We start from the raw sequence: 27599 nt of genomic DNA on the forward strand, positions 1-27599 counted from the left end.
GCTAGCCCAAAGTTCAGCACGTGGTTAAAGTTTGTAATCCAGCCGGGGTGTAAATATCACTCAGCAGCCAGTCGCAGAGATGAAGCAGGTAGCATCAACACATAAATCTACTCTACCCGGCTTAAATCACAAGACCACCTCTGACCAAAAAGCTGTAGATTTTACTTGTTTGTACAAATTAATTCAGATTCACACTAATTCTTTTCACAGCTCCAACAAAATGAGGAAGAGGAGGGAGAAAAACAATTAGATTGAATGACAATTGGATGGATGTCGAGGACAAGGAGGAGGAAGCTTAGGATGAGGAGGAAGAAAAGCAGCAGGAGCATCTTTAGGGATCTCTATGATGTCATTGAGGTTTGCTTTCATTAATATGGTCTTCTCACAAAGTAAGATGACTTGTTTTAGTTCACCTGTATTAAATAGTGATGTTCAAAACGTTGTGGAAAACCACAGAGCAGGCACGTATAGGGCATCTGCAGGTAAATGAACATCAAATCTCTCAGACTAAAATCTGTAGCATACTTTCAGTCTTAAGAACATATGTTGTATATTTATCACCCTTATGATAAAACCCATGTCAGCCATTGGTTAATGGACTTTGTATTTTGAAGCCTCGACATTTGCTTTATTGCTATTGCTATGTGGGTGTTTGTGAGCCATTTGGGAGCGTATTAGGATGAGGGATCAGAATCTGGAGTCGTGCACACTACTGTTTCATTTAGCGTGTATCCATAAGACTCGTACAGCAGATCCAAGATGCCTTGAAAACAGGAAACCTTTCTGCATAGAGGAGAACTTTAATAGCAGGCCCAGTGTGTGAATGTGTGTGTGAATGGGTGAATGACTGAAGCTGTGTCCCAAAACGTCGGCTGCATCCTTTGGAGGCCGCATTTGAAAGCCGATTACGTCACAGGCAGGCGACGAAGGCTGTCCCAGTTCGTCGACTTTATTTTTTCCGGAGTAATTCGGTTTGGCTGAGATCAAAGTTATTACACAGTTATTCACACAGCTGAATAAACGTCAAACAGAAAACTGATTAAACAGAAGTGTGAGACGGTCGAGAATTTACGCCAGTGTCCTGTTATATTTTACATAGCAAGGAGCAGACGGCCAAGTTTATTAAACTCCACCGACACAGCGGTGACGCAAATCTGAAGGCTAGACCGTCCAATTTCACAGCCTCGCACTTCCGGCCTTCTCGGTCTTTGAAGGTAAAACTTGAGGGGGTAGGGACAAATAAGTAAATACTTCTGCCTACTCCTTTTCAAACGAATAATGAAATGATATTTTGTAATGATTGTGAAAGCACATGTTTGAAATGTTTGAAATAAAAATGAACTGAACTGAACTGAACTGAAGTGCTTTACACTACATTCAAGTTGTGTCCCAAAACATAGGCTGCGTCCTTCGGAGGACCCGGCCTTCGTGGTCTACATGGGCCGGAGCGCTTTGGTGTCCTTAGGGACTAAGTAAAAGCGCTATACAAATACAGGCAATTTACCGTTTGACCTGTGGAGAGCCAAGATGTCCATCTATCTTTTACAAGCAGTACCTCTCTCAAGCACATGGAGACTTTGTTGACTCAGAGGTCATCAGTAATTTTTATTTTGAGTCTGCACCTTATGATGGAACCTCTGTTTCACAGCCTGTAAATGTGGCTCATCTCATGACAAGCAAATACTAGACACTGTTATTTCTCAACTACAATCCTAAGGAGTTCTGAAAGTATTGTGCAGTGTTTAGTTGTTTCATTGGAGGAAAGGGTTAATGACATAAAAGCACGCGCAAAACAATCTTTTGTTGAATGTTTGTCAAATGATGCAACCTCGGAAAAAGTTGAATGTTTTGATCAGCTTGAAAATCCATTCTAATATCTCAACAGAATCTAAAAGGATAAGACATTTTGAGCAAAAATGGAAAATTGTTGAACCTGTAGAGCATGTTCTTGGTGTGCGTTTTGATGTACTTAAAGTCGCTTGTGGTAAATATTAGACTGAAGGAATGATCAGTGATCACTTAAATCCACTTGTTATTGAGGATAAACTGGATGCTGTTGCAATGATCTGTGTAGATAATGTGGTGTATTATAGACCTTACAATGGGCAGTTTTCAAATGGTAAATGGCCTGCATTTGTATAGAGCTTTACTCAGTCCCTAAGGACCCCAAAGCGCTTTACACTACATTCAGTCATTCACCCATTCACACACCCATTCACACACTGGCGATGGCAAGCTACATTGTAGCCACAGCTGCCCTGGGGCGCACTGACAGAGGCGAGGCTGCCGGACACTGGCGCCACCGGGCCCTCTGACCACCACCAGTAGGCAAGGATGGGGTTAGTATCTTGCCCAAGGATATTTGGCATGCAGCCAGGAGGCAGCCTGGGATCAAGCCACCGATCTTCTGATTGGTGGCGGACCTGCTCTACCACCTGAGCTACAGCCACCCCAATAGGGTTTGACAGTAATGACAAAATGTAGATTGTCCAATACTGTAGTTTTGTATATCTTTATGCACTCTTTATTTGTGGCGTATCTGCTGTTTGAATACAGGGAATTTTGGAACACTGTCTTTTTTTTTTAAATGGGTAGCTGTTTGAATGCAGCTTTTCTGACCAAGAGTTTATCTCTCCTTTGATAGACTGTCTGTTCAGAGAATCTGACATATTATGTACACGAACTATTACAGTGGAGTCACTTTAACTGCTGCATGTAACTTTGATTTCTTCTTATCTATGTTTAAAACACTTATAGCACACAGGGAGCATAGAACAATTTATCTATACTAAAATCATTGCATGCACAGATGAGAAGAAGAAAGAAAAAGGGTAATAAAGGAAATATCTTTAATAAGATACACCTGTGTATCCAAATTAGTATAGCTCTATAGCTGATTCAAGTGTAACTTAATACCATATCATTCAATGATACGTATACACACATATACACCTTTTACTGAATTAAGCTTTTAAAAATGTGTTTAATCACAGTTAATTCAGTTAATTCATGATTTAATAAGAGGGGCAATTGTTGTTCTTCTTGTGTGGTTCTGTGGGTTTCATGAAGCTCTCTGATGGCAAATGTGGCTAACCCATGCTTCAGAGCAGATAACAAAGAAAAACCACAACCACAGACTAAAAGCAACATGAACATCATTCAGTGGCGGGAAACTTCACACAGTGTGTACGTGTGTCAGTGGTTATATAATAAATGTTAGATGCAATATGAGTGTTTTATATATTTAAAGGTTGTTGGATGTTAAAAGTAAAGTAACAGTTTTTGTTTAATTTTTTTTTTCCTCAAAAACAAAATAATATTCAAGAGTTCAAGCTAGTGTTCTTGGAGGTCATCAAACAGAAGCACTGCAGAAACTGACAGACCAACTATCAGACCAACAGATCCTCCTGGTGAACCTGCAGGTGAGAAATAGGTGTTTAGAACAAAGAAACATCAACAACCAGGAAGCAACTGCACCTCTGATCACACTCAACTCTAGTAACTCACTTATAGGGTCAACAACTCTCAGTGTGATGTTGCATATGGAATTCAAACTGGCTGTTTGTTCCTTTGTTTGTCTCTGGGCAACACGACACTCACTTGTTCCAGTGTCATTAGTCATCACATCCTTCAGAATCAAAGACACAAAGGGGCAGATAGCAGCGAAGCAGTGCGTGGAACCACTCCAGCAGCCACACCCACCAGCTCAAAAATCCAATTATTCCCATTAGACAATTATACAAATTCTCATGACTATTGATCAACAATGGTCATGAGAATTTGCATAATTAAGATTAAGGAACTGACCTCCCAGCCCATTGTTCCTTCAGTGGGCTGGTTTCAGTCATTATGCAAATGTACTGTTTATAAGGTTTGGGGAAACCTGCAGTCAGCTGAGACTGAAGAAGTCACTTGGATGAGTGACGAAACATTTCTCCCACAAAACGCTACGTCCAGATGAACAGATTCAACTTTTGGAGATTTACTTTCCTGGATGATTGAGAATGCATCAAGACGTTTATTATTATAGGTATGAAGATGAATATCATCTGTCAAATCCAAATAATTATCTGTCTGTAGATGTAATTGAGTCATTTTTGTTCCTAAACTATCACCATGGTGTTTCCAGCCACTTGTCACTAATTATATACAATCAGTAACTGGTCAGTTCACAGCTAACTGTAAGTAGTTGCATTGCAGCAGCATCCACAGACAGTAAAAACAGCTAACGACTGCTTAAAGCGCGGTCTGGTGCTGCCATCTAGTGACACTGAAGAGTTTCAATCACTGATTTTAGGATCATTCTGAGTCACTTTAACTGATGCATGTAACTTTAATTTCCTCATATCTGTGTTTAAAAAAACAACAAACAACAAAAAAAAAAAAACCAAACTACAAACAAACAAAACGATCTACGGGGAACATAGACAGACACATCTATACTACAGTCATTGCATAAACAAATGAGAAGAAGGAAAAAGGATAATAAAGGAAACCTCTTTAATAGAGATACACCTGTGTATCCAAACTAGCATAGCTCTATGACTGATTCAAATGTGGCTTAATACCATATCATTCAATGGTGTGTACACACATATATTATACACCTTATACATCCTTCAGAGGGAATATGAAGCCTGTGAAATAACTAACACATGAAAATCACAAATAAAATAAACCAACACAAGAGAAACTGAGGTGCTTTTGTTTCTGATGTGTTGCCCAAAAATGAAGCCTAAGATTTTTCTTGTTTTATGAATTCATGAGCTAACGGTACTTTGACTGTTTCCATTTCCTGTTGTTTGATCCTGTAACTTCACTGTTCAGACAGAAGATTGTTCTTTGTGTTTAACCTTCAGTTACTTTTGATATTTGTGTTATAATCTGTTATTACAGGATGAGATGAGTGAATGTTTTTCATCCCTGGGAGGAAACTTACAAAATACACAGCAGATGTCCAGATTTGAGTGATGAACATTTAATTTATTCTTACCAATTTGTTGTAAATGCAAACATTTAACTTTAACATATTTAGCAAATAACATATCTAAATATTTAAAATAGTTAACATCACATGTGAACAGTAAAGCTAAGAGTGAAGTGTGGACACATATCAAAATTTTATAGCCTAATGCCACAGCACTGTTGTTTCACACTTTGTCCCACTAAATGATTTCTTCTGATCATCCCAGGTTTGTCTGTTTTAAGGCAAAACAAACAAACAAAAAAAACTGCCTTTGTGAAGCAACTTCAAAGAGCAAACCAGTGTGTGAACCATTCTTGTCACTGGAATCTAAAGTGGAGGTGAAGAGATCAAATTATTGGTGGGGACAGTTCAATAATCGCTGACATATAATTTTAACAGCCTCTGTAAACTAATATCCTGGCTGCTCGAGGCTGCTGTTTTCTCTGACAGTTTCAATCAAATTTAGAAATGTTACTCTGAGACTGAGATAACTAATAGTGCTGCCTGTTGTGCAGTTAGTCTCCAAAACACGTTATTCATAGTTACATACAATTTTAGACTGAAGTGGGCCAAAGCCTAGCATAGCCTGTAACGTTATTATGAGTGAACTTCACTTTAAGTGACTTACAGGTTTCTTTGAAAAATACTTTCTTATATCCAGGTTCTTCCTTTTTGCCGCCATCCTCCTCTCCTCCTTGCAGGTCCTCGCAGCGCAGGCTTGCCGAACACTCCCTCTGCCCCCCCCCCCCCCCCCCCCCCACACACACACACACACACATATGAAGAGAGCGAGAGCGTATGCATAGTATGGAAACGGCTACTAAACAGACATTATAATTCGTCATACAATGGGAACAGGACAAATCAACAATTGACACTGACTAATTAATATTATATTATTGTATATATTGTTTGGAGTTTAGTCTCTTACTGTTACTATTTTTACCATTTCTTCTTGGAGGAGCTGTAACCCACATAATTTCCTTAGGGATTAAGAAAGTATTCTGATTCTTAATGTTTTAGGATACATGACCTGCCATTATCCAGTGACACATCTGCTTACCTGTATCTTTTGCTCGTTTCTCCTTCTAGGAGCCATAATTAAATGTATTGAATTTTAATGATCACTGGGTTTTCATTTGTTTGGTTGCTATGGTGATGTGTAACGGGAGTCACGTGGGTCCTAGCGGTGACATTAAGAGGGCGTTGTCAGTCTGTCTTTCACTGGTTTGATTTTGACAGAGAGCAGGGCTGGGTAGCTGTAGTTTTTGTTGACCGCAGCACAACGAGTTTCCCCTTGTTGCATTAGAGCCTGTGATGTTTTAAGAGTTTGAACCGCGAGCCGATCACATTGCTCTGTAAACTTTTCAAGCACTTTAATAAACAAGGAAGCAATTCCACCTCTCGCATTATTGCGTAAAGTTGACAGCACGTCAGGCAAATAGGCAGGCTCAGTCCCCGGCCTCTAGCGACTGTGGAAGTCGCTACACTCCTCTTCTTTCTCTTTTTTTAAACTTTAAAAACGGGTTGTGTGTGAGACTTTAAATCAACAAAATATAAAATATACATTTTAAATTGTTATTGATCCCTTTACCCCTGGTCCTAAAGCATATATTCATGTTTTTACTCTTAAATATTTATTGTTCGTTTACTTGCACTGCTGTAACTGGAGCCTCGTCGTCTCGTCTCTCTATATACTGGACTGTATGTAGCGGAGGTGACAATAAAGTTTACTTTGACTTCAGCAGCGAGCAGGCGGACCGAGGGCTCTCGCGCTCACTTTTCGTGTATAGAAAAACATCGGTGCAAATTATAAGTCTGTATCATGATGTCTGGTGTTTTCGTGTTTGTTGGTTTGTTTTTATTTTGTTTTATTTTGCGAGTTGGTTATTAGATGCCTCTCCAGCCAGAGAATCCCCCGCCGCCCCGCCCTCTCCTCCCTGTGCCGCAAGCAGCAGGCGCACCCTGCAAACGGAGGGCGCCCTTACTCCCAGCAAATGGGCGATAGAAAACCGATCGGTGCCTATGCCATCCCCAATATGCGCTGGCATGATGTCGGGGCAGCAATATATATATATATATTTTTTTTTGTTGCCGATGCCCGTGATGCCGCCCCCACCACGATGCCGCCCCGTGTCGCCCGTATCTAAAACCGCTACTGCCGCTGCTAAAATTAAACAGAGCTCCCTGAAACGCACAGCCAATCACATTGGCCATATTTGTTTATTTATTTTATTGGGTTTGTTTTTCTTTACTCAAAGACAACAAATTATTGGTGGGGACAATTCAATAATCGCTGAATATTGGTGGGGACATGTCCCTTCCGTCCATACCAAATCTATGCCCTTGCTTCTAGTAAAGAAAAACAAACCCGATAGAAAGAAGAAAAAAACCCGATCTGTCAGCGTCTCATTCACCCAGCGGTGCAGAAAGAGTTAAATTACGTTCTCTACTGGAGTCCTACCTCATGTGACAAATATGGCCAATGTGATTGGCTGTGCCTTTCAGGGAGCTCTGTTTAATTTTAGCAGCGGCAATCCTGCACTGCGAGGACCTGTAAGGAGGAGAGGAGGATGGCGGCAAAAACGAAGAACCTGGATATAAGAAAGTATTTTTCAAAGAAACCTGTAAGTCACTTAAAGTCAAGTTAATTTATAAAATGTGTCCATCATAATAACGTTACAGGCTATGCTAGGCTTTGGTCCACATCAGTGTGAAATTGTATGTAACCATGAATAACGTGTTTTGGAAACTAACTGCCCAACAGGCAGCACTATTAGTTATCTCAGTCTCAGAGCAGCATTTCTAATTTTGATTGAAACTGTCAGAGAAAACGGAGCCTCGAGCAAGCCAGGATATTAGTTTACAGAGGCTGTTAAAATTATATGTCTAACGTTAAAATGTTGGTGACACAATAATTTCATCCTAATGGCACTGACATATTCATGGGGTTAATTTTTGAGACAAAATATCATGAGGTAGTCATGATTTTGCAAATATTCCAACCAACACAAAGCTCAGAGAGTAATGGTGATACAAGATCACAGGTGAAACTTGGTGGTTCATTACTGTATTTGAGGCACATGTGTGACTGCATGTATTTGGAATGTCTCACTGTTATTTATCAGGTGACAGAGGTGAAGAGGCGAGGTCACAGGTGACTGACTGATGATTTGGTGCTGTAGATTAACTAGTATTTATTATCATGACAATTGTTAGGCTGCTGATGTAAATTGATTCATTAGTGTATCTTTGACAAAGAATCTGAATTGACATGTCTCACTTTTTATATGACACGAATCAATGTGGTATTTTATCAGGTGGCAGTATGTTCTAATGTAGTCAGAGGGGAAGAGCCAGGGCCAAAGGTGAGGCACATCCAGCACATAATAATAATTTTAATCTGGGGCTGAAAGAAGCTTCAGTGCTCTCAGAAGACTAAAAAGATGGCTAAGGTCAACAATGACTCAAATAAGATTAAACAATGCTGCTGTATGTCCACCAGGAGAGACTGGACAGTATAGATGTAAAACAAATATGCCAGCAGTTTATCTCAGTCAGTGAGAGGAGAAGGCATGTGTTTGGCTCCTTCACATAGTGGACATTGAGTTGTTTTGTGGGACACCAGTAGTCCATGTCTGTTGCTGTAACAGTAGTTCAATACTACAATTCTGGGAATTGTAGTATTAGCAGTACATGCACTGTATAATACTGGCAGGCCAGCTCTAATAGTAATTTTGTGTGGCTTCGCAGGCCAAATGTAATTAAGCTGCGGGCCAAATTTGCCCGCAGAGTTTGACACCTATGGTCTATAGTTTACATCACTTCTGCTTTCCTGTCCTGTAAAGCTAATTTCTGTTGTCATCATTCTTGTCCAATCATTTCCTAGCCCTCCTTCAGTGAGCCAATCAGCCTCTGCTCTGTGCATTTCAAATGTCAATAAACTCCTCCTTCATAACAGCGCCTCACCCTGCGGCTCAGAACAAACGTAAACACTATTACACAACCATATATTCATGTGAGCCATGGCCACACGTGGGTAGCGTGGGATTTGCTACAGAGTGACATTTCTGAAGGAGGAAATGTGACACTCTGGACTTTTTATGCAAGTCAGCCAAAACAGAAGTTTCTCTGAACGTGTGGGACGAAATGTTTCTCTTGTAGCTCTTTAAAGCCTAAAGTCTGTGTGAAATGAGTTCTTTGTCTGGTGCATCGAGCAACTTCCTGATTCCGTCTGCAGAGTGCAAGCTTGAAACTACAGTGCAACAGCTTCAACCACAAATACTGTGTACGTGTGTGTGTGCATGTGCATGTGGATGTGTAGGCCTCCATTTTCTTACCTCTGCTGAAAATGGGAGCACACACAGACACAAACACTGTTTGTGTCCATTATGTCATCTCTGCTGTCTCCCAGGGAAAGGCCCTGAATATCATAAAAACAAACACATTTCAGTTTGGATTCTTACAAAGTAAAAAGGGGTTTTACCATTTTTATTTTCCCAATTATATTATTATTTAATTTCTGATATTTGAGCTTGTTTTTAGGATTGATTTTTTTTCAACATTTCTGTTTCATCTTTCTGAGTCACTGAGTGACTAACCATACAAACCAGCCCCAGACAGCAGGCACATGTGGGCCAAACCTGGCCCACATTAAGACCTTCATAGCTCAGCAACCGTTCTGGAAATGTTGTGTGAGCCAAAAGTGATGAGGAGGGTCTAAAGTGAGTGCTGTGTGCGCCAGATGTGGCAGAAATGTCAGAACACAGCTGACGACTAACCTATCAGAGGTAAAGACATGGCTGATTTGAGGCAGTCTGGCTCACTCAACTTGTGACGCCCAGAAACTACACGCAGCCTGCGAAGGACACTCTCTCTGATCCAGCTGAATTATCTCTGCTCTGAAGTTTATTGGTCGTGTTTTTCTTTCAAACACATTTCAGTCTTTCATCAGCAGTTTTATCCTGACTGAACTGGACATGTGTGTGCTTAATAAACTGGCAAATTACAGCAGGATATTCCTATCCTCGGTCAGAAGGCACAGGTGACTTATATGATGAAAGAGAGGGTCCACAGCGATGATAATTTGGGTTCCTTTAATTCAAAACATCTTCAGAAGCAAATTCGTGCATTTACTGTTTGGATAAGAACAAAAGGGTTTGCTTTGCACACTACAAAAGAAAGTAGCACTGTGTGCAGCCTCCAGGCTGTGGGCCAGGAGCTTCCTGAAGTTAAATAGCTAAGCAGTCAGTGTACAGTGTTTGACTGTTTTATCACTTAACAATTGTAACGATCCACTTAAGTTGTTGTTGCAGACAGTTCAGCGCGGTGTATAGACTGAGACTTTTATAAGTAAAATAAAAACAGGTGATTAATCTGAAAATGTTAATTCCATTCTCAGAGAAATTACTGGAAACTGAACTTCATGTTCTTGCTGTAAGTTCAGGATTCAAATGACTCCATCAGAACTGTTGCCACTGATGTTCACTTTAGTTTGTGTGTAATGTGGCAAAACTATTTTGTCTCCTTGTTTCCCTTCCCTTTTCTTGACATCCGGTAAATGGGCCCGATGAATCTCTCGGGTCTATGTCAGGCCTTTGCTGCATTTAATCTTATTACTGAAGGGGTTTTTTTTCCACCTGACACTTCTTTTCCCCTCTACTTATCTAGTGTCCTCAAAATTTTAGGGGTACACAGTAGAGATGGACCGATCTGATATTATGTATCGGTATCGGTCCGATACTGACCTGAATTACTGGATCGGATATCGGAGAGAAATAAAAATATCATTACATATCAAAAAAGCACCTCACAAAACTTGCGACATGGCATAACTCGGCTCATAACCGTAGCACGTCGGAGCAGTATGTGTCACGTGATAGAGCGGCTGTGTGTATTTAGCCTCGCTACCAATCCAGCATTTCATCTCCGAGAAAGTTGTACCAAAGAGAAGTAAAGCAAGTGTGTAAGTTTATCTCTGAATGTTTGTAAAGCATTCCCATGTTAAGCTTAACAACCGATATATGGAGCGACTGCCTCTCTCTCTCTCTCCCCCTCACCTTCCTGCTGCTACTTCAATCCTGAAACTGCTTAATGATCAGCTGATGGGCTTTTCTGTCGCGAGTCCGTCTCTCTTGTTTGTTTTTGGCCCACTTTGCACCAGAAAGAGGAAACCAGCGGCTGAACAACAGCAGCACGTTTAAGCTTGATAAGCTGTTGTTAGAATTTATTTAATATTACTTTCTAGACCAGGATCTTTTTCTACGTAGCTGACGGCTGGTAACTGTGCAGGGGCGGATCTAGCAAAGTTTAGCCAGGGGGGCCGATAGGGCATGGACAGGGAAAAGGGGGCACAAAGACATACTTTTCTTTCTTATTCTCATTTAAAATGTCTAGCTTTTAATAAATAATTATCTGAATCTTACACCCAAAGTTTTAATCTGATGTAAAATGTATAGAAGTCCATTACTGTATGTAGTAACTGTTAAGTCTAATATACCCTAGTAAGCTATAGTACTTTTTCCTTTGGGAAGGTACCATCTGTGAATTCTGCAATTCTGTGCAAGAAAGATGTTGAATCTATTTAATTATTCTTTTTTTTTTTTAATTAATTTTTTTAATTATTTAATTATTCTTGAAAAACGGTGGCACAGTGGTTAGCACTGTTGCCGCACAGCAAGAAGGTAATATTTTGGGTGCAGTGTATTTGTTTGCATACAGGTATAACAGAGTAGCTTTAGTGTTTTGGGTTGTTTTTTTTTTTAAACTTGAGTATGAACGTATACAAAATGCAGCAAGATATTAAAAAAACTGTTTTATTGATTAACCCTTTAAGACCTACCATAGAACCAAGTCCGCCAGAGCTTGTATTATATTTTTACATGCTGTAGTGCCATTTTTGGGAGCATTTCAAGTTGATATACATCAATACAACCGTTATAGCCCAAATTTTAATAATATGTCTTCATTAAGTGCATAGTAATTACATAAATTGCAAAAAAGTGCAATAAACTACAAAAAAATTGAAAATCGTTTTTGTTTTTTTAACATATATTTCTATTTAAAGAAATTTAAGAGGCTTATCCCTCAAAACTGTAAATAGAAAAAAAGTTGCACAAAATAGTTTCCCACCACAGGAAATTTATTTTAAGTGTCTTCATAGTTTTATTTTTGAGATACACCAATTTTTATATACTGCAGGAAAAACGAAAATAAATATTATAATGCAAATTTGCAAAAAAACAGCATATGCATCAAAATAAACTATTTCCAGCAGTGCAATTTGAGTCCTAAGCATCCCAGAAACGACACAGAAAGTCATAAAGTCAAACATAACTTTTAAAAACAAAAGTATAGGCTCATAAGGCCCTGATGGTAAAAAACTACAGTTCCGCAAAATGACGTCACTTCCGGTTTCGGGCAGGTCATGGTGGACATGCGATAGTTCGTGCTGATGGACGTAGGAAGTGTTACAAACAGCTGATCGGATCGGCAAAGCCTGTTTCTGGAATATTATGTTTTTGCTGCTGCAAGTGCTTTTTATATAGTTTTTGCAAAGCTATATGTGGAAGAAAACCGTGACCTAGGACAAGCTGATGGCATAAGATGTAAGTACAACTCCTCTGGTTTCATGTGCTAAAAAACAATATTGCGCTAGCTTACGTGGTTGCAGTGCTACTGGGATTTAAAAATAGTTACGCAAAATGGAGCGTGCCCGCTCCGACCAGCTTTAAAGGGTTAAAAAAAAACACGCTATATCGGATTCATATCGGTATTGGCCGATATCCAACTTTATGATATCGGTATCAGACATAAAAAAAAAGTGGTATCGCGCCATCTCTAGTACACAGTACGTCATGCTGAGATATGATATTAGAGCTGTTAGCTTTCAGAACAGCTGGTTCATCAGAAGGAAGACGGTGGGAGAAATTCTTCTTTTGTGGTTTTGCTGTAATTATAAGAGAAAGAGCAACTAGAAGAAGTGATAAACCAGAAGCTATAGAGCAAGAAAACCCATGATGCCGTTACTGTGTTAGTTGTTTAGACAACAATTACAACTGCCCTATCTTCCCAGACCAGTTTGCCTAACCTTATTTCTCCCCTGTCACCTCCTACAGCTTCAACACAAATGCATTCCCATGACAGCGGGGAGATGTAATCTCTCCAGGGAGTCCTGGGTCTGCCTGGGTCTTCTTTACGGCCGGATGGCTGAGAGCAAAAAGTAAATACCGAGGGTGCAACATCCCCTCCTTCATAACCACGCCCAAGCGAGCCCTCATGTACAAAGTCACAAGTGCAAAGTCAAGTCAGCTACACACAGATATTTTATTACAGTTTTCTTCCCAATAACACAGTGCTGGTCCTGACATTTTAGCAATTATAATACATTATCCTCCTTACATCGGAATTTGTATATTATAAAAATATCATTAAAGATTCTTTAAGAGGTGGCACCACATTTCCGATTAGTTTTCTTCTCAAAGTACTGCACGTGTATCATCAGAAGCAGTGACACTGTTGTTCTGATCAAGAACATTTCATTTATTACAGGAAGTAACTTCTTTTGTTATAGAGCAGGAATCGACTCCTCAGCTGCCAGATGTTTACAGACTGTTGTTAGAAGAAGCTACACAGGGGTAAACATGGCCCTGTCACAGTGTTTGGAGACATGTTGCTCCTATTATATTAAAAATAACTGCTTCTTTTTTTCTTACATTTGACATATTTTACTGTTTCTATGCTCTGCCATGTACAAAATGAGGGTGAAGCAAAAATGATGCACATTTACATTAAACAAGACAAATGGAGAAAAACATGAACGATGAGTCATCTCTTTGTTAGGGCGTGCTGTGTTTTCCCCAGTTTGTTTGGTCGTAAAAGTGTGTATATACATGTGAGCGTGCAGCTGTAGATAGCAAACAATGCCTTATGCTGAACGTTTGGTGCACAGATGTCAAACTGACTGCAAATGTGTAGTCAGTCTCCAAACAGTGTTGCTAATGACCTACTACTTGTATTTAGGTGTGTTGCAGCAGGGACACGTAAAAAAGTTTCAGGTCCTCGAGGACTGGAGGTTGACACAGTCTGGCCCAACCCTAAAGTTCATTCCTTTGAATCTTGTGTTTATTTAAAAATAGAAAAAAAAATCAAACATTTTCTTGACAACATGATCAGCTGCCATACTTAAAGTGCAAAAGTCAGCTAAATAATAGTCATTGTTTCGGCAAATTAGAGTGTGCTAGAGCTTTATGAGGTTGCGGTTATTTTGACAATGAGGATGGACAACTAAACTATAAACTAAGCAAACACACAGATTGCAAGTTATTTCTTTTGAGTAGAAGAAACCACTTCCCCCAAAACAATAAAACATGAACTGTAAACTGTAAACCATATCTTTTGTGTGGCTGATTCATTTTTCTGGATAGTTCTTAGAGCTGCAGCTAACGTTCAGTTAGTTCCTGACTGAGACTGTAAACCTGTTTCGCCGCACCTTTCCACTCAGTGACTGACGCACACATACATACCGCACATATATTTAAATGCAGTTGTTTAAGGCAGACAATCTGCTGGAAAATCTCATACACATGCACACACACAGGCTACACAAACACACAGATACAATTACAGTGGTATGTTGTACCTTCTGCAGAATACTGTACAATATGCCAACAAGTTTTCATCATGGCGCTGATCCAGAATTGTTGCCTTATTATTTATTCCTAGTGCTAAGATAATAAAGTAATTAAAATAATTTAATAAAGTAATAAATATGAAATAATGTATTAATTTTTTGATGATTCAGTGTGTTTAAGTATCCACTCTGTGCAGGAATAAAGCTTAAACTGTAGAGATACAATAATGTTGCTGCTTAAAAATCAGCATTTTGTCATGTTTGAAATATTAATCCAATATAATCTGTTTCTTAATGTATTTTCTTAAATACTTTGTTTTTTCATCAAACCTTAATTACAATAATCCATAATTATGTGGATATGCATATTAGGTAGTTTTTAGTGAAATATAAGTCCTCCAGAAATGCAGGAAAAGCTTACTTACTGTAACTTACTTTGAAACTACCTCCCAATTTACTTTTTGCACAATTGTCAGTCTTTTCTACATTTTGTTTCTGTATCGTTCTGTTCTGTCTGGTGTTGCACTTAGGGGTGGGTTTTAATAATCGATTCATCGATTAAAATCGATTCTGGCTTGGATAACGTGAAATCGATTCATTAAAATCCTGAATCGATTTTTTTTAATATAAATTTATTTTGCCTGAAACACCAGAATCTCAGGTGAAACCTCACAAAATTTCAACAACCACCAAACAGCTAAGACAGTAAATGAGAGCAGGTACACGGATTCTGCACAAGGACGTAAACACACAGCGCGGATCAGAATCAGTGAGATGTCGCCTTTCTCACCCGACGGGCGCGCCACTTTCTGGCAGACAATCACTTTTTGGCACAACAACTGCACGGACACGGTCGGGGTTGAAAGCCGACAGCTCGCTGATTCTGATGTTTCGGCGAGTCCGCGCTTTGTGTTTACGCCCTTTTTGCGCTGATTCTAAAGCTGTTAGTTTGATCTCTCTCCAAACAATATGGACTGAACCAGCAGCAAAAGAAGATCCAAACTACGCTTCACATAAACATCTTCATGAAATCACTCTGACTTTTACTGTTTTGCTTCCACCATAAAAATCACACTTCATGCACAGCTCTCTCTCTCTCTCTCTCTCTGTACTTCAAGAACAGTTTCCCGTCTAAAAATCTGTTTTCTGCATTATTCGCTTGCTTGTTTCGCACAAGTCTACTGTTGTTTACAGCGCTGTCGGCCACTGTTTTTGTTTTTTTTTTCGTTTTACATACTTCCGAAAAGAAAACCTAATTTCTGCCGTTCAATACTGAACAAATTTAAAGTTTTTAAAATTATGCAAAACGCTTAGCCGTGTCTCTAATAAAACCGCTGTAACGTCAGAGGTAACGTTCATATGTTCATTAATGGTTTTCTTTCATTTTTGATGTACTGCAGAATATTTTTATAAAATCCCAGGCCAGGAAAACCACCTTCATGTTTTTCTGTGTTTTATCTTCAGCTACTTTGACACAAAGGCATCTGCTGTGACGCTCACACCTTTGATAAAGTCTTGCGTGTGTCACCTTCCTTTTTATAGATACAAAAATATGTAAATGTACTGATCTGAATTATAATATTTCTGACTGTCAAAATTTCCCAGATTCAAATCGAATTTAATTGAATCGAATCGATTCGGGACCTTGTGAATCGGAAACGAATTGATTCTAGAAATCAGTGACGATACCCAGCCCTAGTTGCACTGTCTTTGCTTTGTTTTGGGGTTTTTTTTTTTTTTCCTATTTTTCCACACTGAACTGTATGTAGTCCTGTGTTGATTGCCTGTTATATGTAGCACCATGGTCTTGGAGAAAATCACTTGGCTTGACGACCAACTCCTCCCATAAGCACCAATCTCACTAAGGCAAGGTAAGGCAATTTTATTCATATAGCACAATTCAACAGCAAGGTGATTCAAAGTGCTTCACAGAGACATTAAAAACAAAAACAAATAAAAAAATGATTTAAAATGGGGGAAAAAAAGAGTATGTTTTGATATTTAAGCTTAAACGTAAAACAGTGTGGATTTGGTGCTTTATTCAAATGCAGCTGAGAACAGGTGAGTCTTCAACCTGGATTTAAATAAACTGAGTGTTTCAGCTGCTCTGAGGCTTTCTGGGAGTTTGTTCCAGATATATGGAGCATAAAAGCTGAATGCAGCTTCTCCGTGTTTGGTTCTGACTCTGGGGACTAATAAAAATCCGGATCCAGATGAGCTGAGGGATCTGGAAGGTTCATACTGGGTCAGGAGGTCACTAATGTATTTTGGTCCTAAACCATTCAGAGCTTTATAGACCAGCATCAGAACTTTAAAGTCTATCCTCTGAGCTGCTATCACAGTTTCTAAGGTTTCCCACTGAACTGTGCAGCTGTTGGGCAGTGGGTGGTTCTAATGTCATGTCTAGCAGTTTAAAAGGCAAAGAGTTAATCAGAGAACATCAGTAATCACTCCTTGTAGTCTCAGGCCTCCAACTGAGATTTTAGGTTTTGTTGAGCCTGTTAATGCTGAGACAGCATGGCTGTGCTGAACCTGATCCAGCAAGGACTCTTCTGGACTCTGCTGTGTGTCTTTTTTCTACTTTCTGCCTCTGAAGGTAAGCAGGTGTTACTCTTATAATACAGCTGAGCTTAACGATAGTTTTGTCTGACCTGATAAAACATGAAACATAAAATTTGGGATGATTAACAGTTAAAACGGTGTGTTTATTAACTCAGTACCATGTTAGGCACACTGAACAAGATGTGTGCAGGTGAAGGAATGATCCATGGCATGACAGAGAAAGAGTCTGCTTATAATTTATTATAATTTAATATAATTTATTTCGCAAAAGCATAAAAATTGGAGTCCAATCACAGGATTTTTTTTTTTTTGTTTACAGTGTATTTGTTTTAAGCCAGTAATATTTTTTTCAGTGGCTTTTAATATAAACCTGAAAGCTCACTAGTAGGTGTCGTTAGTCTAAAATAACTGCAGACGAAAACATCTGTAAAACTGAAAATCTGGATTACAAAATATAAAATGCATCCGCTTCTTCGGCAAAAACAAAAAAAGATGAAAATGAGTCAGTTTTCCACTTAAAACTAGAACCGCCAAGAGGGTCATTTTTGTGTCCTTTTCAGAACTTCACTGTTTATAGTTGTTTTAGGTATAAAACAAATATAATAATGTACAATATAAAGCGCCTTGATGTGACTGTTGTTGTGATTTGGCGCTATATAAATAAAATTGAATTGAATCGAATTAAATTGATTTGAATTGAATATCAGGAAAATGTAATCGGGGCTTCAACTGGAGAGATTGGTTTTGTAGTTTTTGTGTGGAATAATTTTTTCCCCCTTTTTTACATTTGCTTTGTTTTTTGCTACCAAATGGCAAACAAGCTTTCTTAGAAAAGCACGACTCACAAACTTTACGTCCTGCAGAAGCGACAAAAAAGGACCGATGATTGTCCCTACAAATCTAAATCATTTAAAAAAACTATTAAACCCCATAAAAAATATCCTAAATACTTGCTTTGTCAAATCTTACTAAAAGTGAATAAGTAAAAGTAGATGACAATTAACTAATTAAGTTCTTTAAGTGTTAAAGGAATTTAATTAAAGATGGATCAAAAAGTCACTGAGAAATAAATCTGTAAATAAAAGATGTTTAATTTCAAAACATGTCCAGCATTGAGTCGTAACTGTCTCTCATGAAAAACACCAGCGTGATCAATTTCAGCATCCAGTGTGTGCTGTACTTCCACTGGTTCATCAGAAATCAGTGATCTCCACGTGTAGCTCATCGTGATAATCATAACACTTTGAATCTTTAACCATGATCCATATTGTGTCCTCTCTTTCAGAGATAAACATCACAGCTGGACAGGACGTCACTCTGACATGTCGAGCTCCAAACAACAACAACATCATAGCTGTAGAGTGGAGCAGAGCTGACCTGGGATCAGAATATGTCTTTTTTTACCGGGATGGACGTTTTGATCCAGATCACCAGCATCCATCTTTTAAGGACCGGGTGGATCTGCAGGACAGACAGATGAAGGATGGAGACGTTTCTTTGATTCTGAAGAATGTGACGACTGCTGATAGTGGAACATACGAGTGTCGTGTTGAGATGAAAACAAATCGCAGGAAGAGAGCTAATCTGGAGACTCCCAGCATCTGCAACTTCACACTGAGTGTTGTTGCTCCTCCAGGTGAGTGAGTAGAGTTGAGTGTGTGTGTGATCAGAGGTGAAGCTGCTTCCTGGTTGTTGATGTTTGTTTCTAAAGATGTTGTTGATGAGACTTTGTAGAAAGCAGCTGGTCTGAGTGATGTGATCAGAGTGCAGTAGATAATGTCTGACAGCAGTTTGAAGAGGAAATGGATTCTGTTCTGTTCTTCACTCATCACCTACCTGACAGCTGACACCTCACACCTGTTTCTCACCTGCAGGTCAGACAGGAGGAGACGCAGAGGATGGAGTCAGTAGAGGACGTCCTGGTCTGGTAGCTATTCTCTCAGTCTTTGGTGTGATTTGTGTTGTTGTGGCTGCTTTTGTGATCATTGGAAAACTGAAAACGTCAAATTCATCCTGAACAAAGTCCAGTCTGAAAAAAAGCTTGTTGCAATTTGGGGTTTTTTTCTGTCTGCAGACAAACTTTTTTTTTTTATTAGTTTTTTTTTTCATCTCTCGTTAAGAAATGAAAATATTTCTTCGCTGTTGTCAAGTGTTTCCTCTTACTTTACTTTGTACTTTACTGTTTAGTGCCCTGAGCTGACCCATGCTGTGGTTTTACAGCTAGTGTTTTTTGCTGTTGTTGTTGTTGTTGTTGTTGTTAACTATGAGGAGTCAGATGAACTTCCTTCAATGGAAAATAAATAAAACATCTTTGTGACATTTTTTTATTAATCTGTGATCAACTTGTTTTGTCTGTTTTGGATGTCAGCTATAGTGCTGGATACATTAAAATATATTTACTCTAAGCTTGATATTTTTGTCTTCTTTGTCATTGAGCTAATCGAGTGTTAAAGAACAAACATTTACAGAGAAATCAGTGAGAACAGTCTTACGTCTCTCATCTGATTAAAAAACCTTTTAATTCAAGCTTCATATTGTTTTTTTTTTTGTAGAGTTTTAAACAGCAAATAAAGATGCCGCTATTAAACTTTATGTTTCTATGTGACTGACTCTCCTGCAGTAACAACGCTAACAGCTTTAGCTCTTTCATATTCAAACGCTTTTTGGGTCAAACATACACGTGAAGCTCACACTGGTGGCAGTTTTTACATGTGTTTGCACAGAGACATGAGGGAGGCATTAAAATGACACACTTACATCTAAACAGATCTATGACAGTGAAACTAACATCACTGAAGATTAAACATCCTCATTCACAGAAACTCTCCCTCCTGACCTCTGGAGTTCACCACAGGAGCGTCAGAGCCCAAACTACCAGACTGACAAACAGCTCTTACTTTATTGATGCCATCTATGTCCTCTAACACTCTTCCTGCTGCTCTCTTTAAGCTCCAAATATCTAAGCCAGGGGTGGGCAATCTCAGTCTACGAGGGCCGGTGTCCCTGCAGGTTTCAGATGTTTCCTCAAACCAACACAGCTGATTTAAAAATTAGCTCCTCAACATGTCCTGAAGTTCTCCAGAGGCCTGGTAACAAACTAATCATGTGATTCAGGTGTGTTGACCCAGGGTGAGATCTAAAACCTGCAGGGACACCGGCCCTCGTGGACTGAGATTGCCCACCCCTGATCTAAGCTCTCCCTGCTTGTTATTCAACACTAACGCCATCATCCAACCTAATGATAAATAAACAGTACCATCAAATGGATAAAGGAAATATATGATGAGTCATGTAGCTCAAGTTTGAAATGATTTATTACACCAGACAAATAAAGTCAGAGTTTGGTGCCAACACTCTGAGCTCATCACTCCCTACAAATCTAACAAGGGCAAACTGGGTGCACATGCAGCAGTTATTTTAGGAAATACTTAATCTGACAGACAGAATAAACCATAAACAACTGAACTACATTCTAGTCAACAAAGACAAACTGCTTAGTTGCAGCTTATCTGTAAAACAGATCAGTACATTATCTTTAAAGTCAGGACTTACCACGATAGATGCAATCAGCACTAAAAACAAACAAGGTTGTGAAATACTTTCAGTGTGGGTTTTGTCTGTGACGTGTGACTCGTGCTTTTTTGTTTTCTCTTGTTCTACGTGTCAGTGTTAAATGTTTCTTTTGATTTCAGCTAGCGGAAAAGACAAAAACCTGCAGAGAACGAGTCATGCGTCTCAGTTCTTCAGGTACAACCACAAATGATCAGGGAACTGAGTGACAGCCTGCAGAGGAAACTCCCAGCAGATGAGTGCAAAGCGCCCTCATCTAACATGTCACAAATATTGTTGGTAAGTGTCATAGTGGCTTTGGCACAAAGTGGCTTAATTTTCAAATGGTTTGATGCTACATATACATAAGACTAACTCAGCACAAAACTCAGCTTTATTTTATGGACTACAGGACAGCTTCAGATCATAAACTTCTTTAAGAAGTCGTCCGTTTTGTTTGCTCTGCTGTCTGATAGAGACGTATCCACACAGGCCAAGCAGAGCCAAACAGCTTTCACTTTAGATTTTAGTCACACTGTTGGTCACAAGATATTGTTCATGTTACTCAGAGTGTATCTTACCTTTGGCACAGCTGGAGCTTCTGCCAGCCACCACAGGTGATCAGGGCACTGAGATGAAACACTCTGCTCTCTGAGATTTCCTACTTACTCTTTTCTGGATGTTACACAACTGAATTCACCATCATACACACAGATGTTTACAGATGCTGTCATTGCTGATTTTTCACAAGTGTAAAATTATCCTCTGATGAGTGAAACTAAACAGCATCATACAAACGGACATTTGAATCAAACACAGTGGTTTCAAACTTTCTGGCATGTTTCACATAAGAAGCTGAAAATGATGATTTCAACCTAACATAATGCATCACTGTGAACTTCACCACAGCTCTGCATTAAACTGTAGAAACCTGCTGACTGGTTTCACCTTTTCATAACACATGAAGATTATAACTCAGTTTGTTTTTCCAGATGTTCAACAATATGAAATAAGCAGATCATTTATAGCAGATTTCACTGGGCAGTTCTGAACTTTAAAAATAATTTTTCTCATTTTTCTCCTGTCCTCACTTTTTTACACCACATACATCAAGTCAGATAAATTCATATCACAGACATCTTGTGTTGCTGGTAACTGCGTTACCTTTGTCATTTTCCATAGATTCAACTAAAGAAATGAGAACAAATTATGTTTTTGAAGGACTTTGTGATGATGTCGAGTTGAAAGCTGTGCTGTTGTGAGCAGCTGTGGCTCAGGAGATAGAGCGGGTCGTCTTCTAATGGACAGGTTGGTGGTTTGAGTCTTAGCTCCTGTAGTCTGAAAGGCCAAGCATGCATTCATATGAGTGTGAGGGTGTGTATGTCACCTTAAAGGCACTTAGAGAAAGTCACATGTGTGAATAAGGCTTGTAGTAAGAAAGTGCTTTGAGGGCTAAATTAGAAAAGGGCAACATAAGTACTGATCCATGTAACACCTGAGTTTTTGCAGTTAGTGAAAGAAACAAAAACACGAACAGACACAATAAGTGACAACCAAGGAGGCACCAGCCCACTGAAATCACTGTTATGTCCTGTAGTCTCAGTGTAGACATTATCAGAGTGAAACAGTACTGCCACCGTGAGGTCAAACTGGAGCATTGCTGGTAATAATTCTTGCCTTGTATGGAAGGTGTGATAGAAAAGGGAACTTCTTTGTCTAATTTTCGGGGTTTAAGATTGACCATTTACTGTAACTGATGCATATTATGTTCATTTGTGAAGCATGAAGGGACATAACCCTGATGAATGAAACCATTCTGAATTGAGCTGTTTGGGGAAGATTGATGCTGGTGTTGCAGTATACATCTTCCCACACGTCTACTCAATAAATCATTGTTTGACTGAACTCTTCTGGGCCTCTGTTGGTTTGTTCCATTGCTCAACATTTTCGAACTCAGGACATTCTCCACCTAAAAACTGTTGGAACAAAGACCTCCTCACACTTTTAACCAAAGCTGGCAAAAGTACTGACATTCTGTACTTAAATAGAAGTACAGATACTGCTGTTTAAAACATTACAGTTAAGGTTTAAGTATTTTATTAAGCTTTTTTACTCATGTAAAAGTAAAAAAGTACAGACTCTGAAATGTACTCAAAGTAAGAAGTAGCTCTTTAGACGATGTTTCTATTTTTGTGTGAAAGGTACCTGAACCTTGTGCTATAAATAATAATAAAAAAATATCAGTAGATGGAAATACATACTGTACTTTTTTGGTCTATTTATATTTAGCTTGAATCTGAAGGGAAAAAAAGGGAAAATAGAAATAAATATCTGTTTTTTCTTGTCTAGATTGAAGAGGGTGACTTTGCCTCTCAACAGTAAAATGTGCACAGTCAGGGGTTACAGTGGATTCAGCAGGTGGGGGATCCTAAAACTGGTTCTCAGGGATCAGTGTGGGGAAAAGAATCATAAATCAGAATAACTTCTATTAGAGCTCCAGTAGATTTTCTTAGTGTCCAGGCTGTGATCAGCTGACCTGCTGCTCTTTGTGGATGAACACACCTGAATTCAACCAGATGTCAGCAGATGTTTCATATGTCCTGTCTTGGACCATCTCACAGCAGGACCTTTCCCTTTGTGAGCTCCTGGAAGCTGGGGAGGAAAGTGTTTAAGCTTTAGTGAAATCACTGTGATTACTTCAGGATATGAAACGAGGAAACTGTTGAGTGCAGAGTTGAAAGTTGGGGCGGGGCAGCACTTTTGTTTAAGGGGTCATTGCCCCCTCTTGTCCCAGAGTAGAGCCCCGTTGGGACTGTGGGATGTAGTTGGAGTTCCTGCAGAGAACCCACACAAACACAGGGAGAACATGCAAACTCTACATGGAAAGACAAACCACTGTGCCATCATCCTGCCCTCTGTTTCTCCCAGCTGCTTACTTCTGATGGGCTTCATTAAAAATGTCCAAATGTTTCTATTAATATTTTATTATAACATAAATAGATGGTGTTAGACAGAAATATATAGATATTAATGATACTTTGGATCACTTCACTTCTTCTAATTTCATGTCTTAATCTTTCTGAAACTGAAGAAACTAATTGAAACTAATTTTGTGAAGTAAGTAAGATTTGATCTGTGTAACAGTCTGTGGTCACTGCTGTCTGATGCTCCTCTTCATTAGGATGATGGGAGCAAATGTCTCTCCAAAATTCCTGTGTAAGCCTCAGTCAGCGGAGATCAGAGCACAGAGACGAAATCATCACAGCAGACAAGAGTCAAACTCATAGTATGAATTCTGTTTAGTACAGTTTTAAATGTTTTAGTTGTTCATTCGATATTATTAGTATGACAAAGATGGCGAGCAGCCATGTAGAGATCTTCAGAACCAATTTGGCTGAAACTGTTATCAAATATGGGTTTAGATGTATTTTACATTCTTATAATAACCTTATTACAGACACAATAAAATCAAGTTTATCACACCAGGTCATTTACCACCTGCAGGACCATTTTTTCTATAAAGAGACTGGTATGGGACCAGCATGCACTGGGGTGGGCCTATGGTTTTTTACCAGAGCAGGAGAAGCAGCAGGAAGCAACAAAAATGGATCTTGCTATTGCCAAACTGGATGAATGAACCATAAAAACGCAACATTCAAGTTTGGACAGTGGACTTCTTTTGCCTGCGTACGAAATATTATCTCAGTGCAGCAGTGGCTTGTGGATTTTTAATTGTGGGATGTTTGATTTGTCAAACAAAAGGAATTGCCACTACAGTGAGGGACAGAGTTTTGTCTTTTTTAGAGGTACTTTTACAACAGGGAAGGTTTTTGTCGTTAGCAGAAACGCTCAATAGACAGAAAAACAAATGCAGCCTAAAAGAAAATTACCGTGAAGTGAGGGAAACAGCCTTTCCTGCTCCGATTGGACCGATACGAAAAAAAAAAAAAAAACCCAGAAGAGGAAAAAACATCGAGTTGACAACAAATAACGCCTCTAAATGATTTTATTACCGCGAGAGATGAAACAGACAGCCGCTGGATGGAGATAAAAAGCGGGGAGGAACAAGCATATGCGCTTGTTCTTTTAGACGCCGATGTAGACACCGGTGAATCCACGCAAGTGGACTACGGTACGTGTGTGAGTTTTACATTAATTTCGACGTCAACGCTAAATCAACCTTTTAAGAAACTTTGTGCACTTGTTACTTACAGGCGATAAATGTAATTATTGAAGGCAGTTCTTCGATAATTGCATTTATGGAAGCACTGCCTGATTCTTTTGAAGATCTTGAAGACACCCTGGCGGTGCTGATCCTGCACCTGCTGCTAATGCATTTACTCATGCCGGCCAGGCTCGTTCTGGCCATAGTTGAAGAGCATTTTCTATCGGCTTCAGCGGGTCAGGGTACCGCTGCCACACAAGCCGATCGTTTAAGGTTTTGAAGGAGGACCCAAGCGTTTTCTAAAGGCTTCCAACAAAGATCTGGACTACAGTGCTGGTTTGACATGATTTTTTATTTTTATTTTTATTCCCCACACATTACAAATTACTGCTTTTTGCTATTGATACATAGGCCAAAAGGGTTGTGGAGTACATGCTGGAGAGCATTCGCAGGACCTCCCTCTTATGGAAATTCCTTCGTTGCTGGGCTCCTCTTCCTGCTTTAAAACAGAATATATTTTATTCTTATTGTACGACGACCCATTGAAAGTAAAATGAAACACACACACACACACACACACACACACACACACACACAGAGGAATTATAATCACAACGTTACTTAGCAGCTTTTATTTTTTACAGCACTACAATGAGTCAAAGACCTTTATAATACGATGTTGGTGTCAAAACACATTCAGCTGTATTACAATTCATCTTTAAATCAAGTGTACACATACATTTTATTATTTTATTTGAAGAGGCTGGTTCATAAGTCGAGGCGCAGATTTTTATTAATAAACATCAGATTGTGACATAACCTGTTTATTCAAATTCTTTTTAATTACCTTGGAGTCTCATGACCTGCAGCCCACGAGGATTGCGTATGATAGGACGGAGAGCTCGGGATGCTACAACTCTCTCTGTCACGTGCCACAAGCATGAAAAAAAAGACAATTTAGTGTTTTTTATGAGAGAGAGAGAGAGAGAGAACTCACTTAACCACTTGTATATATCTTTTTGACTTGTTAAATCAACGCTGTAATTGTTAGTTTGTACAAAAAAGTACAAAAAAATAAACAAAACCTTTCTGATCGGATGAATGACTACGTCATATCCTCTATTTTTTTAAAGGCATAATTTGATTTACCTTGCTCCTCCTTTGACGGATTGTCTACAGCGGTGACCCGGCTCGGTATAGTCACGATGTCCTCTGTCAAGAAATAAAGAAACAAAACAAAAAGAAAAAAAAAGTCAAAAAGCGAGAATCGATCAAACTCGATGATATTAGCGCTCCAGGTCGGAAGGAGTCGAGAGCGGGTGAATTTCTACGTCTTATCCTGGTATTTAAAATGATAGCGGAAACCTCACATATAATGTTTACCTTCACTTTTAATCTCTTTCCGCATTTCTTCTCTTTCTGATGTACGTCGACAACAATAACTTGGTTGTCTTATTATTATTTCCCCCCCTCGCTGCGCTCTTTCACGGACGGCGTTACTCTGCTCCGGAGGGTCGGCAGAGTTTGTGATGTTCTTCTCACACCGGTCTGTACCGTCTGTAAGTGACAAGTTTACAAAGTTAATTAAAAAAGTTGATTTAGCGTTGACGCCGAAACGTATTTAAAACACACACGCGTACCGTAGTCCACTTGCGTGGATTCACCGTTGTCTACATCGGCGTCTAAAAGAACAAGTGCATATTAACAAGTAATATTTATAATAAACCTTGATGATATATAATTTATTTCTTAGAATCCTGCTCAAAATGGTAAAAATGTACCGGCGTGAGACCTGAAGGTTTCCCCGTCCGACAACCCGGCCGGGCCTCTCTGATCCACGTCGTTGTTTGATCCGTTTGCGGACATAATCACAGGTTTCCCTCCCGATCCGCAGACTTGCGCGTGTCGTGGATCTGTCTCCACTGTTTCCCCCTGCTTGCTCCTCCCGCTTTTTATCCCCATCCAGCGGGTGTCAGTTTCCCTCACTTCACGGTAATTTTCTTATGAGAAAAGCAGCTTCCCTCTTGTAAAAGTACCTCTAAAAAAGAAAAACTCTGTCTCTCACTTAACCTCAGTCTAAGAGGGGGAGGCTGCACAAAAATAGCTCATCCGGGGTGAAATTGTTTTAATACAATTGGGACGATAAATAGGAACGAGTTCTGATTTTTTTTTTCACGGTGCTTTTTTGCTCTGGGATATATTATATTACACGTAGAAGGAGTCAAGTCTGCTGTGTATGAAAAAATAAATTATTTGCACAGACATCAATACTTTTGTTAGGTTAAGCAATAGGAAACAACATCTTAATCAAATGCCGAACAATAAGAGGAAATCATCCTCTCCACTTACATAATCTAAAAGACTCATAAAAGAAAGTTACCTTTTAAATCTGGTGTGATGATAAACTTGATCCTAATAAGGTTATTATAAGAATGTAAAATACATCTAAACCCATATTTGATAACACAGTTTCAGTGTTTGCCAAATTGGTTCTGAAGATCTCTACATGGCTGCTCGCCATCTTTGTCATACTAATAATATCGAATGAAAAACTAAAACATTTAAAACTGTGTTAAACAGAATTCATACTATGAGTTTGACTCTCTCTCTCTCTCTCTCTCTCTATATATATATATATATATGTGTGTGTGTGTGCTCTCCACATGCAGAGCGACAGATGAATGTATTAAATTTTCTTAGAGAATCCAATGGAAATTAAAAACATA

General features: G+C 39.2%; 2 protein-coding genes and 1 long non-coding RNA gene across 7 annotated transcripts; 1 reads left to right on the forward strand and 2 right to left on the reverse strand.

Moving 5' to 3' along the window:
• The first annotated feature begins 7349 nt into the window (after window positions 1–7349).
• Window positions 7350–19570, forward strand: LOC106096978 (CD276 antigen homolog). 4 transcript variants are annotated; one of them, XR_003219221.1, is made up of 4 exons: window positions 7350–7593; window positions 16395–16468; window positions 18445–18795; window positions 19034–19570. XR_003219221.1 is itself a non-coding variant. In XM_013266301.3 (3 exons), the coding sequence occupies exons 1-3, from the start codon at window positions 17115–17117 to the stop codon at window positions 19174–19176; spliced, it is 573 nt and encodes a 190-aa protein (XP_013121755.1). In that variant the 5' UTR covers window positions 17057–17114; the 3' UTR covers window positions 19177–19570. The 4 variants fall into 4 exon arrangements, 1 of the variants encoding a protein (XP_013121755.1); XR_003219222.1 differs by lacking the exon at window positions 16395–16468 and having other exon boundaries at window positions 7356–7593; XR_003219220.1 differs by lacking the exon at window positions 7350–7593 and having other exon boundaries at window positions 16368–16468.
• LOC109201426 (uncharacterized) lies at window positions 16339–20187 on the reverse strand. Its single transcript, XR_002061465.2, has 2 exons — window positions 20057–20187; window positions 16339–18620 (listed from the first exon to the last, which is right to left on the reverse strand). It is a non-coding gene; the product is annotated as an uncharacterized LOC109201426 (long non-coding RNA).
• Window positions 20188–25207: 5020 nt separating this feature from the next.
• On the reverse strand, window positions 25208–26973 carry LOC100695706 (uncharacterized). 2 transcript variants are annotated; one of them, XM_003458460.5, is made up of 6 exons: window positions 26655–26973; window positions 26514–26555; window positions 26257–26430; window positions 26023–26085; window positions 25721–25795; window positions 25208–25369 (listed from the first exon to the last, which is right to left on the reverse strand). In XM_003458460.5, exons 1-6 carry the CDS (start codon window positions 26833–26835, stop codon window positions 25251–25253), a joined length of 654 nt encoding a protein of 217 aa, XP_003458508.2. In that variant the 5' UTR covers window positions 26836–26973; the 3' UTR covers window positions 25208–25250. The 2 variants fall into 2 exon arrangements, with proteins under 2 accessions (XP_003458508.2, XP_005463559.1); XM_005463502.4 differs by having other exon boundaries at window positions 25208–25372; window positions 26655–26972.
• Window positions 26974–27599: the final 626 nt, after the last annotated feature.

The sequence above is a fragment of the Oreochromis niloticus genome, linkage group LG3 (genome assembly GCF_001858045.2).
Source record: "Oreochromis niloticus isolate F11D_XX linkage group LG3, O_niloticus_UMD_NMBU, whole genome shotgun sequence".
NCBI lineage: Eukaryota > Metazoa > Chordata > Actinopteri > Cichliformes > Cichlidae > Oreochromis > Oreochromis niloticus.